Source organism: Tiliqua scincoides, chromosome 3 (assembly GCF_035046505.1).
Source record: "Tiliqua scincoides isolate rTilSci1 chromosome 3, rTilSci1.hap2, whole genome shotgun sequence".
NCBI classification, from domain to species: domain Eukaryota; kingdom Metazoa; phylum Chordata; class Lepidosauria; order Squamata; family Scincidae; genus Tiliqua; species Tiliqua scincoides.
Genome location: NC_089823.1, coordinates 139,185,568 through 139,198,717, shown reverse-complemented (window position 1 = coordinate 139,198,717; position 13,150 = coordinate 139,185,568). Strand labels below are relative to the sequence as shown.

The following is a 13,150-nucleotide window of genomic DNA, read 5'->3' as shown; positions in this document are numbered from 1 at the left end:
ATGCATGTTTGCTCAGAAGTCTCATTATAGTCAATGGGGCTTAGTCCCAAGTAACCTTCTTTAGATGCACAACGAGTTGCATTGGTGGACATACAGAATGCACACGTGAACATATAGAGGCATAAAGAGAACATTAATTGCAAGACAAAACCAACAGCGTCACGTCCCGTCCCCCCAAAAAGGCATGCCAGCAGACTGGTTTTGTAATACGTTTTAAACGATGCAAAATAAGCATGGTGACAGTTCCCAATTAGTGCTAATCACTACCTAGCAGTGTGATGTTAATTAACTCTTGGCGACTAAAAAAAAACACAACCCTTGTCCCTGATGACACGCCGTGTAGTCAACGGAAAGAAGTTTTCTGCTGAAAGGGATCCGCTCGTTTTGAACGTGCTACGCAAGATCCTTTAGTATTGCAGCCGCGGAACCCTAATGGGGCGCTCGTAAGACGCTCCAGCAACAATTTCTCCCACCACTCAGGAATCTGCCCCTGCCCGGGGCGTAGATTCCTGAGTCTGATGCAGCCAGACCATTGTGACGTCACAATGACTGTGACCACGCCCCTCCCCTGCGCGCCCAATCCGCGCCCGGCTAGTGATGAAGCAACGTCTTCCTGCTGAGTTGGTGCCCCTGGAACGCCTCGTGGTGGGGCAGGTCAGAAGGGAGGGGGTGGAGCCATAATGATGGAAAGGGTTTTGTACCTGCTGGGTGAAGCTGTGGTCACAGTCGTAGCGGACGCTCGTGTTTGACTCTCAGGTGCTTTCAAGCGAACGCCTCCTTGCCAATATGCCTGCTACTGTGGCTACTGCTGGCTCCGAGGACCCCAGCAAGTATTTCCGACGCACCAAACTGCACTGGATGGTGGCGATCGCGACTGGTTTGGCGTTCTACACAGTGAGTAGCAAGAGGGGAGGGAGCCGGGCTCCCTGGAGAGGTGGTTGAATGGGGGTGGGACGCAGCAAGCAGGTGTCAGTGGTTCCTGGTCCACTAGGGACAGGTACTTGTTTCTGGTAAGCCACCACCGCTGCTTTACGGGGGGGGGGGGGCTTAAAAGTAAAACACCCCATGACGCTGCTTGAGTAGAATCCCACCAACATTCCATTCCTTTGAAGGCCATTGGCTTCAGTGAGTGAGATCTTGGCTTGTGCCACACTGTCCTACTCAAATGAATGAAGTATAGGAAGTCCTGAACTTTGGCTGGCTTGTGTGCTCCATAAATGGCTGCAGTTGACAACTTAAGGCAGTGATTTTCAGCCCTGTTCATCTCATGGCACACTGACAAGGTACTAAAATGGTCAAGGTACACCATCATTGTTTTGACAAGGCCCACTGTACTGTCAGCAGGGGGCTCACATCCCCCAATGGCCCTACTAATAGATGACCTTCCCCCAAACTCCCACAGCACACCCCCAAACTCCCCCTGCAGACCATTTGCGGCACACCAGTGTGCCACGGCACAGTGATTGAAAACTACTGTCTTAAGGCTTCCATCTCCCCTGACCCTAGGAGGTGTATCTTTGAATCAGTTAAACGTTAAATCAGTTAAAAGAATCCTAATCTTGAGAGTAAGCCCATTTGAACACAGTGGAACTTCTGAATAACAGCAATAACATTTGTGTATACTTGTTTGTATACACAAATGCTGCCTTGCACATACATAGCCTGCCATTTTACACTGTAGCTAGTGAGGTATGCTTGGTAGCATGTTATGTGACACTTGCAATTTTCTTGTTCTGGCTAGGGTAGGAAATTTTCTGACTGGGCAGGAGAGGCCTTCAGCTAGCTTGCTGGATACTAATTGTTGCTAAAAACAGATGTTGCCTGGCATATTTTTCCTTGAATTATTGCTTGGCACATATATACGTATATGTGATGCCTGGTGCATTACAGATGAGCATGACCCAGGCCAGTCTCCTAGAATTTTGCTTGGATTGATGGTGAGGAAGCATCACATCCCACTGACCTTAGGAAAAAGGCCAAACTGGTTCTTCAAAGCAAATCTCCCCCTCCCCCCCTTGCTAGCTGGTTTAGAGGGCCTTTCTTTTTGGGAAAATCCATGGCCAGCCACACCTTGCTTGGCCAGGAGATTGAAACCTGTAAAACAAGCTGCATCCAGGGGGCTTCCTGACTGTGGGAGTAAACAAAGTTCTTAATGACACACAAGAGGTACCTTCAACTTTACTGTAAACAAGAGTTGTATGATAATTAAGGAGCAGGCATCTGAGCAATCTGTGAACCTTCCACCGCACCCTCTGAACAGCAGAGGTGCCATCAAGGGCCATCATGACACAGTAGAAAGGTTTTTGATGGGTTCATGCTACTATAATCTCTGTTTCCCTTTGGGGATTTGGGTTATAAAAGACTGGGTCTTGGAGTCCTCCATGTTGTCTTGTTTCTATTAAAAGAAAAGTGGTGATTTTGGGGGAGGGCTTAATGACAAATTCTCCTAGTTACATTTTGATGCTTTATCCTAAGATTCCTATGGATCAGTTGATGCATCTCAATCTGTCAGTCTTACTTCACAGACTTTGACTGAGATCTTAATTATGTCCATTGTCCAGTGTGGTGTTCTACAGATGCCATTCAAAAATGTTCACCTTTCAGTCCAGCCTCCCAGTCTCGAGGCTTACAGACTCATCTTTATAGAGTTGTGGGTGATCAGACCACAGATCTAAGTAGTGGAAACTTAGGAGAATATGAAGTGTCAGACTTAAATGCATGCTCAAGCGCTTTACTTCTAAATAAGAAGAAAGTCATAGATGTCGCATTGAACACTATACACTCCAGGAATAATCACTCTTGCAGCTCAGTGTTCATGCTTGCATGTATACGCAGTTATCTTGCCAGGGCAATTAGTAGACCACAATCCTAACCAACTTTCCAGCACTGACATAAGGGCAATGCAACTCTGAGGTAAGGGAACAAACATTGCCTTACCTTGAGGAGGCCTCCATGATTGCCCCCCAACTGCAGGATGTAGCACATGCCCCACTGGCACAGCTATGCCAGTGCTTGAAAGTTGTTAGGATTGTGCCCTTAGATGAAGGAGATAAACGAGGCAAGTAGCGGTCACATGATTCTTCTCGGATGCAATGATGTTTGATTCTTTTATAACCTTTTAACATCATGACCCTGAAACATAATTTTCCACTTCTCCCTGGTGTTGGCATAGGGAGGGGGTTACTGGGTTGTGGCATAGATGCTTGAAATTTTGGAAGAATCCCAAGTTGATGATGGCACTCTGCCTATTCACCCCCTCCTCAAATCAGGCATTACTTTCAATGCCCCCTCCCTGTCTATTTTCTGTCAAATACCCCAATTATAACCCATTTAATAAAATTGTTTTGTAGCCATTGCTCTTCAGGTCATGTCTGCTAAAGTACACTTTTTTCTGCGAAGCTTTGGTTCTTCTTAGTTGTATAACTGTTCATTCCTCTCTGCGGTCACCATACCATTCTCTCCATATTGCCTTATCCTTTGGCGCGAAATACAATTATAAGCAAAAATCATTCATCTGCTTACTCAGATCGTGCGGTGATGATACCATGGCATGAATAATAATGATTAATCATGGATGAGCATGTTTTTCAGTCATGACATTGTTTGTCTGCTGCTTGTGAATTGTTCAGGGAGACCACTGGTGCTGTATCAAGCACCACCATTCCCTCTGCTGCCGAAGAACTGTCATGGCAGTTGGTACCCAGAATAGGCAGGAGACCAGTTTCTTCATTTTCCAGCCATTGTACCCCCTTTTCTTAAGTGCCACCACAAACTGCAGCTCCAGCACTTGTGGAGTTGCCTGTTGAGAATCCCTGGGAAAGCAGTCTTGGCTCCCTTGACCTGTTTTCTTCCTTTGTCAAAATTATGGCTTAATCCTCCTGAGTTCACTTTTTGAACCCTTTTCTGCCTTTCTCCCTGCCCTGAAACCATGAGATCCTGGCACTCTGGCGCCACATAACCAGCTTCTCTCAGCAGATAAGGAAAGACGTTTCGCAACCTGATCATTGGCCCACAGCCCTCCCCATCTACTGTGTCTTGTGTTCACTACTATGATCTCATGACAGCATACTTGGTATGCTGTCTTTTTTCCTTTGGTGTGAGTGTCAAATGTGTGGGAGCCTAGGGGCGCAATCTTAACCAACTTTCCAGCACTGGCATAGCTGTGCCACTGGGTCATGTGCTGCATCCTGCAGTTGGGGGGGGGGGACAGTCATGGAGGCCTCCTCAAGGTAAGGCAATGTTGGAGGCCTCCTCAAGGTAAGGCAATGTTTGTTCCCTTGCCTTGGAGTTGCATTGCTCTTATGTCAGTGCTGGAAAGTTGGTTAGGATTGCAGTCTAGGACTCTTTGGTTAAGCAGAAAGCTAGAGATCAGCCCCAGACCTTCCTTTCAGATGCACTCACTGAACCGTCACACCAACTGCTCAAACTTCTGGGTTGTGTTCGAAGGGGCATTTATTTGAGCACCTACAGTGCCAATCAAGAGAGTTTGTCTAGTGGGAGAGACTTGCCCTCACACTGTGAGAAGGTGAAGTACTTTCATGACCAACTGAGGAGCTCGCTCCTTTTCTGAAGCTTGAACCAGGGCTACAGGCAGCCAGGACTTGGCCACAGTCTTGCAATGTGCCTGGAATCTTGGTGTTTACCTGCTTCTCCATTTTCTTTCCTTTGGTCTTTCTCTTCTTTCCCTTCTGTCCTGTTACTGCTGATTCTTCAATCCTTATTTCCTCTGGGTAACCTTCTGATTTTCTTCTGGTTCTCCTCCTTTCACCCCATCACTTGCACCTTTATTTATAAGGATTCTCTCTTCACTTCTGTCTAGAAACCTCTAACATTTAGGGCTCAGTTGTGTGAATGACTGTTGAGTTCATTGCTTTGCATTTTTGAGGTCCTTTCCCAGTTATTTTATTACTATCTCCACAATGTCTATTGACCCACCTTTAAACTTGCCTTCCTTTTGTGGAACAAATGCCTCTCATGGTGTGCCATTGAGTTGTGCCACAAGCAGTTGGTCCCTGCACACACAATTCATTTTCCCCTATGTGCGCTTGTGACACAAGCAGTAGAGCACATCTAGAAATGCAGGTTGAAGCTTGGCTAAGATGGATGAACATTGTATGTCTGTTGTGCTCAGTAGGTGGGGCCTGTGTCCATATATGGCACCACAGGAACCATTTTGATCCAGTGGCTAAAGTGCTCAAGAGGGCAGCTTGGACTGAAATATCACCATATATGGGATCCACTGGGTGTCCTGAAGAAATAATTGCTGTTATTTAGACTGCACATCATTGTGCTTGGCACTTCACAAAGTGACAACAACAGATCCTTGTTGATCCTGAGGCATTTACATTCCTGAATTCCTGGGGGCTGGGGATAAGAATAGGCCCTCAGTTTGGCTGTACTTGTCGTAAGAGGCGACTAAATAGCCACCGGGTAGATGGGACTCGTCAGCCTGGGAAGGCAGCTCATCTGAGAGAAGGAAAACTCTGATCCCAAACCTCCACTGCCTTGTGGCTACATCCAGTTATGGAAAAGGCTTCAGGAGTCAACCTTGAGGCAAAATCCGGAGCCAGAGTCCCTGAGGCAGTTCATGGCTGAACACAGTCACGTTCTGGCAACTCCTGCGACGCCACTGGAACCAACCGTATTGGCCTCTGCCTTTCCATTGGACCATTTCAGCGACATGGAGAGGGGGGATTTGCTGCATGGGTAACAGCCTATCCTCCATACCTACTTTACCCAGGCTTCGTGCACTGGAGAGGACACTCTGTTCCAGAACCACCATTCAGAGCGTGACACCACAGTCTTCCGAGACTGAAGGATGCCAACAACACATACATTCCTGAATGCTGACAGTGGAGGAAACAATGGAAGGTTCCACCTGTGCTACTGAAGAAGTTGTGTTTCATTTGCAAAGCAGATGCAGTGATGAATGAGCGATTATTCAAGTTTAATAGGGGGGCGTTGCAGCTAATAGTCCGATTGTAAACATTTGATTTCACAGCATATGCCAATTACAGTATCTCACATAGCAGGGTTGAGAAATAACGTTCCACAGGGTTGGGAACATACTTTTTCCTGAAGAACAAGGTCACGCTCTCTGCCAGTTGGAGGTGGCAGCATATCTGGGAATGGACTCCTACAGGATTTGGGGAGTTTTTGCAAATGAGGAAAGAGCTAAAGAATTGAGGTGCTATTTTGTGTGTTACTTATTTGAAAGGAAGACTGGACAGAGAGAAGGTATTGCATTCATAAGAATCTCCCCTTGTGCACCAACAAAAACTGCTGCAGTCAGTTCTCATTATCTGCTAGGTTAGGTTCCTGGAAACCATAGCAGATAGCAAATTCACAGATAATGAACCTTTGATCCTATAGGATCAATTGGGTTAGGTTCAAGGGATACCCTGGAAGGGAAGAAGTACCTTTCCTGCCATCAGAAGAATCTACCAGAGACCTTTAGGAAGTCAGCCAAGTGCAACAAGAAATGCCAAAATACCTCTGAATGCTGTAGGGACTTTCAGAATGGCACCCACAACCAGCACAGACCCCTTTAAAATGACTGGCAGAAGCTTCTGCTGGCCAGTTTAAAGGAATCCATGCTGGTCCCAGGCACCATTCTCAAGTTCCCTGCAGCCTCCAGAAGGTCTCTGCATAGCAGCTAACAAGAACAGAGGCATGGATAACAGGTAGGTAGCAATTTTGCCCCTTACAGATAAGCAAATTCACAGATAAAGAGAAGTCTGTACCTAAAATTGCTCCATGTTCTTGTGAGCCAAAGATGCAAATCCTAAGATGAAGATATACGTTTAAATGTAGGCTTGATTCTAAATAGCTTCCACTGAGTTCTATGGGACAAAGCTTCATTTGTTTTCTAAGCTTATACCCTCCTTTTCATTTAAAGCCATGAAATGTCTTATCAAGACCAGATAACATAAATCCCAAGTAAAACTATCACACACCTACAAAACTTTAGAAATCTCTCAGCAACAAAAAGTGAATAAAAATATAAAATCTGTTCTGTAGAGGTGCAAAAGCTTCTCTTCAATTCTTTAATGGGACTTATATAGTGTGTATATATAAGAAAGTGTATGTAGGTTGTATATTACACTTAGCGTATAGTGTATATATAAGAAAGTGTATATAGGTTGCAGCTGCAATGATTACAAAAATGCACCTAAGTGGTACATGCCTTAATCTGCAGAATTGTATTGTGGTTTTGTTCTAATTTTTTGTTCCTGAGTAGCAAGAGAGAGCTTGGGAAGCTGGACTCAGTGGGTGCATTTGAGGAGGGGGATGAGAATTTGGTGACTAGCAAGAAAGACTAGAATCTGTCTTGAGTGATGTTCCTAGTCACTAACTACTGGAACAATCACATTTTCCTAGATTTAATATAAACTGCCAATATGTCTTTGTATTTTCCAGTTGTGAGGTCTACAAATGCTCTTTGAATGCTGTTTGACTGTGATGAGAATTCAGGATTTCCAGTAGCTAATAATATCTGAGTTTTACCTTATTCTGCATTCTACTTCTTGAATATGACTAGAATTGATGTCATTTACCAGAATGGTGGCACATTGGGTAGATCACAACCTTCCCTCCTTGCCTTCTCTGTTGATACACATACAGGGTACAGACCTGTGCATGCTTACTTAATAATAAGCATGCATTGAACACTGAGGGACTTCTAATTAAGCATGCATAGGATTGCCCTGATAGTTTCTGAATATGAGAAATCCAGAAACAAAAGCTATTTTGTTTTGTGTTCCCTAAACTTGCTTCTATAGTTGGTGGTGGAGTAACTATACTTGAAAAATGAATTATGTAGTGATGTCTAATGAAATCTCTCTTTCTCTCTCTCAGTGGGCAGTCTTCGCACCTCATTCATTTCCCCATACCTACCTGGGACCATTTGGCACCTTTATGAAATACATGATCGACAACCACAACACTCTTTTAAAAATAGGGTAAGTTGAATTTAGAAGCCATTGATATTTCCTTATTCAGAGTGATTTTTTTCCTGCTTAATGAACAGTAGAGGCAGTGGTGTCACAAAGAGGGGTTGGCTACCCCCTGGCAGTGTCCTGGAGGGTATGACGGAACACTTCCTAAGAAGCCCCCGTTTGGCAATTTGGGGGGGGGGTGGTCAAGCAGCCTCGCGTTCTCGCTGCTGATGGTTTTTTGCACAAAGTGGATGGGGCCGAAGCAACCTGCTGAAGGGAGGTGGGCCAAAGATGGACTTTTGCATTTCAACCAGTGTGAAAGCCTGGAAGGTTGGGGGTGATGTAGTGACCCCCAAACTTCAAGAATGCTGAGTTGCAGCAGGTAAGTGCAGATCAGGTGCTGTTCTCGGCAGGGATGCCTTTGGGTTGAGGTGCATGTATGTGAAGTAAACAGGAACCACACAAGCATATTGGGTTCATTTCAATGGCCCCATTCTGTTTTGGTTTTGTTTTTTTTTCCCCCAGTGGAGCTTGTACAAAAGAAGCTCCTGGGGGCTTGTGCTTCACAATTGTAGACATTGTCGCAGGTTGGAATCAAGTTGTCTGGTTTTTATCCCTCCAGCACGAGAATATTCTAGGCTGAACCTAAACTAAAATTGTCTGACTGAGCCCAAGTGAAACTAGTGTTTTTCTTCCTTTGCAGGTATGTTGGGTGTTGGCTGATCCATGTGGCTGAAGCATTCATCAGTTTCAAGTTATTCGAGTGAGCTAATTTTTTTTGTCTTCCTATTACCCTGTCCCACTTGCTAATGTTTACAGATAGCAGGCAAGGTGGCAAACCTGTGCCTAGGCTGACATGCTGGCATTCTGTACGTAGGAATGTTTTCTGTTTCTACATGGGGAATGTGCCATCCTGTAATCTGAAGTGATACAGAAGTTTCTCATCTGCTGCGTGAGAACTAGGACTAAATTAAGTAATTGTCATTGTCCTCCAATGACTTGGAATCTGTCACTGGACTTGCCATTCTAAAAAATTGGTATAGGCAACATATACTCCAAACACATCTACAGCTAAAATGTAGATAACTTGTCCTTGGAGTCCAAAGCATGACTTGGAGAATCCGTATTCCTCTCTTCTGAGGAAAGTCATCTGTGCTACCTGGTTTCTACTATCATTGAGATGCACTTCTGGGAAAGGAGCTCTTAGGCACACCATTTAGCTGAGCAAGCTAGCAGTCACCAGAACATTGGGTAGGAGAGTGGTGAACTAAAATATAAAACATCCCATCCCTATAATCCCCAGTAACTTGGCACTAGCTGCTCAGTAGTCCTCCAGGCTGCTACGGATGCTGCTTTATTTAGTGAAGTGTCTTTCATGTAGAAGACACTTCTTTTCATGTAGAAAAAACAGAGTTATGCATCACTCTGCTCTTTTTTGGAAGATTGAGTGTTTGGCTCTTTTTTGGAAGATTGAGTGTTTAGTTAAAAATGCATTAATCTAGCCAAGCACACTATGGGAAGAACTACACAAAGTGCAAGGAAACACACACACGGAATGGTGAACTGCAAGCATCGATACTCCTTTCCATGACATACAATTTTTATTGTGTCTTTTGATGGATTTGAATTGTAAGCTGCTTTGGTAGCTAGTTTTGGCTGAAACATGGGGCATACAGTACATACGGAGATCATCAAGTTATTAATACCTTTTTGGTCTGTATGCATATTCTTTTCTTAGAGATTTGTCTATTCACTATCAGTTTAACACTTACAATATCCAGCATGATTATTTGTTGGTCATAAATGCTGATTGAACAATGTACATAATGAAAATTAGTGTGTGCATTCTTGACAGCTGGCATCTATTCACCTTATCTATTAAAAAAACGAGTCAACCAAATTAACACAGCAGTCTTTAAAAGTCAAGAATTCCATAGATGTGGATAGGCCTGGGTGTATGTATACACAGACAGAGGAGGTGTGGCTTAAAGCCTTATTTATTTCAAATCCTTCCCTTTCTCCCAGAGTTCAAGGCACCATACATGTATTTAAACCTAAACTTGCATTATAAGACCAAAATTTCTGATTTAATTGCTTGGTTTTTCTCATTGCAGGGTCAAAGGCATCACCGACACTGTAACTAAGCTTAAGTGGTTTATCCAAACCATTTTCTTTGGGTTTGGTTCCTTTGGCCTCCTGTTGGCGTATGACCCACAAAAGAGAAGATAAAGGATTCAACCAGAAGAAAAAGCTTAGCCCAGCTTCTTCTTGTTTCCAGCCTGAGGGTGGATGAATTCCTAAATATTTACATATCTCAAATTGTGTAACATTCTTTCTTAATTGGAAAAGAGATGGCTAGTATTGCAACTAAGAGGAAAAGAGGCAATTAGCTTATGAAATTCTTCTTGAACATTGAGGGTGGGGGATAAAGCAGGGTAACAAATCCTGTTCTGAGTAGTTGAGAAGAAATGTAGCTGCCTATAAAGACAATGGCATAGGGTGTGTTTACTGAGGTGAAGCATAAAAGAGCACAAAAGTTCACTCTGGGAACTTAAAATGGGTTCAGTAATGGAATGAGTAATTTGAAGTTGCTTTTTGGGTATAGCAGGAGCCATACCCCTCACTTCTAATGGTTTGAATGACTAGCCCCATTCATAAACTGAGCTACTTGGAATGATAAATGTTGTGAAGCAGTGAGACTGTTCCGGAGGCCAACTTACACCTGTCCCCCTGGCTTGGTTTACTTCCACATGGTGGATATAATCTAATAGATTTGTATGTATGTAAATTCTAACATTGAACAGGCCCAATAGCAAGCCCCCCTCCATTGCTGGTTAAGGATTGCAGATTAATCAGCCTGTTTGTGCTTGATTAGTCCTGTTCCACCTGTGTTTAGTTTTTGTTTAAAGAGTCTAGTCTTCTAGGCTTCCAGCATCATCTGGGGTTCTCTTTCTTTTAACTGTGAAATACATCTTATAGCCCAATCCTTTCCAGCTTTACTCAAAAGTAAGTTTTACTGTGTTCAGTAAGACTTTCTCCAAAGTAAGAGTGGCTAGGATTGATTCCTTAATATCTTGCCGTCTGTCTCAATATTTTTTCCAGCCTTGATTTATAATAGTTCTGGGTCCATCAGCAGATTCTGCCCTTCTAGTTTGAACATTCCGTGGGAACAACCCAAGCCTATGTATGTTGCAGATCACTTTAGTTTGTCATTGTAAAATGATAACCTTGTACACACGACTGACAAATCTTCAGAACAGCCAGGTCTTTTCTTGCAGTTCAAAGGCTAAGCTATGAAGACCTATTGGCAAATACAATGTCAACAAAGTCTAACAGGAAAGTTCCAGCATGCATTGTAGGCAGATGAAATCTCAAATTATGTACCCTAAACTCTGTTGGGAAGATGGGGGGGGGAGATCTCTTCCAAAGTTACATCAAGCCATATGTAAAACGATGGAGTTGGAGACATTCCCTGCTTTTTCTCTGATAAAGCTTTCACTAGGCTGTCTTCATCCCTTCAGAATTTCCAGTGATAGTCTATGGTGAAGGTTTAGATCTAGCAGATTTGCTGAACCTGTAGAAAGTAATAATAGTACTTTGTCAGCAGTTCTCTCTCCCTCTCATTGCTACTACAAGTGGTGCCTTGGTATCCACACTGGATCTGTTTCCGGACCCCCCATGGATACTGAAATCCGCAGGTTTGGCACCTTTAACCCTCTGAACAAGACTGGAGCAGAGGGCATTTTGAGGACTGGGGATACCGTGCACGGCCTCTGTGACCCTCAGAATTACTTCTGAGGCCTTAGAAGTCATTCTGAGGGTCACGGAGGCCGCGCACGGCCTCCCCAGCCCTCAGAATGCTGTCCAGATAGGATAGGTTGTCCTGATCAGAGCTCTGCGGGGCTTGAGGGACCCATGTTGAGCCAAATCTGTGGATGATCAGATGCAACTTATATTCTGCACAGTTGTCCCCAGTCACCATGACTTGGTCTTGCATAACATGAAATCTTTGAATAATCTGATACTTTAACTTTAAGAAAGGTAGGATAGTTGTATCTCTGTATCATTCTACCATCATACTATATGTGGCATTACTGAAAACTGTTTGCCTCTCATGAGAGGCATTTGGATTTATTTTCAGGCTGCTCTTAGAAACACAACATACCTCAGCATCTTATTTGAACCATTTTGTCTTAACTTGTGAAAGCAATGCATTTTGTCTGGTTCTTTCCCCTTTATACCCATCTCATCAGCGCAACTCATTTGCTCTTGTATTCCCTAGCTATTTAAAGATAACGTTTGCTTCTCTCTGTGCTGTATTGTTAATGCTGTAAAGCAAACAGTAGGTGTTGGGCTTTCTATCCAGTGGGGTTCTAATAAAAATGATATTGAAAACTAGGCTGCATGATTATTGTAATGCTTTCTGGGACCTCTCATTGCCAGGTATGAATGAATCTCTCATTGAATGAAAGTAATCTTTTAAAAATAGTTTTGGGGGCAGGAAGGCTGGTGCACTAATTATTAAATGGCTGTATAAAGTGTGGTGTTCTTTTAGGGATTCCTAAGGTGACCTAGATTTCTACTACCACAAATTCTTTTAAAATTTTTCACCTTGGTATGGTAAAAGAGTTGGTCTGCCAATCACTGCTTGTGCATGCCATAGCATTGGCCTCTCTTCCCCCCCCCCCCAATGCCCTTTGAATTAGCAACATTTCATGAAGCATGGTGAGGAAATGCACTTTCAGGTTACCAAGGACACAGCCTTGGGGCATGAGTGTGTGTTTGTATGTGGGATTGGCAGTTTGTGGAGCAAAAGGAGCAGAAGGACTTGAGGCACTTGCTCAACAGGATAGGAAATGCAACTTTTATAAGCTAGCGTTGATGTTACACCTTTCCCAATGTTACCACATACGGTGAGTTAGTCACTGGAAATGTATTGTCGCATGCTAGAAGTACATTAGGAAAGTCAGAAATAATGCTCTTGACCTTTCATGTGTGGGTACATACAATTGAAAAGAGTTTCCTGCCCAGATGGAAATCTGACCAATGGCTCTGATTTAGAACAAACACATCGTGTGTAGGAGCTTATGGTGTAGTCTCTGTCTCAGTGCAAGTGGACCACAAGAAGTAGGTCTGTATGCAGTTTTGTTTTTGTTTCTTAGAGCACCCTGCAAGCTAGATGCTGAAAATAAAGACACGGTCCCTTCCCTCAG

General features: G+C 43.7%; 1 protein-coding gene across 1 annotated transcript; it reads left to right on the top strand.

The window, feature by feature from the left end:
- The first annotated feature begins 678 nt into the window (after positions 1-678).
- Positions 679-11,264, top strand: TMEM254 (transmembrane protein 254). The gene is made up of 4 exons (XM_066621924.1): positions 679-894; positions 7,858-7,961; positions 8,641-8,700; positions 10,052-11,264. Exons 1-4 carry the CDS (start codon positions 787-789, stop codon positions 10,164-10,166), a joined length of 387 nt encoding a protein of 128 aa, XP_066478021.1. The 5' UTR covers positions 679-786; the 3' UTR covers positions 10,167-11,264.
- Positions 11,265-13,150: the final 1,886 nt, after the last annotated feature.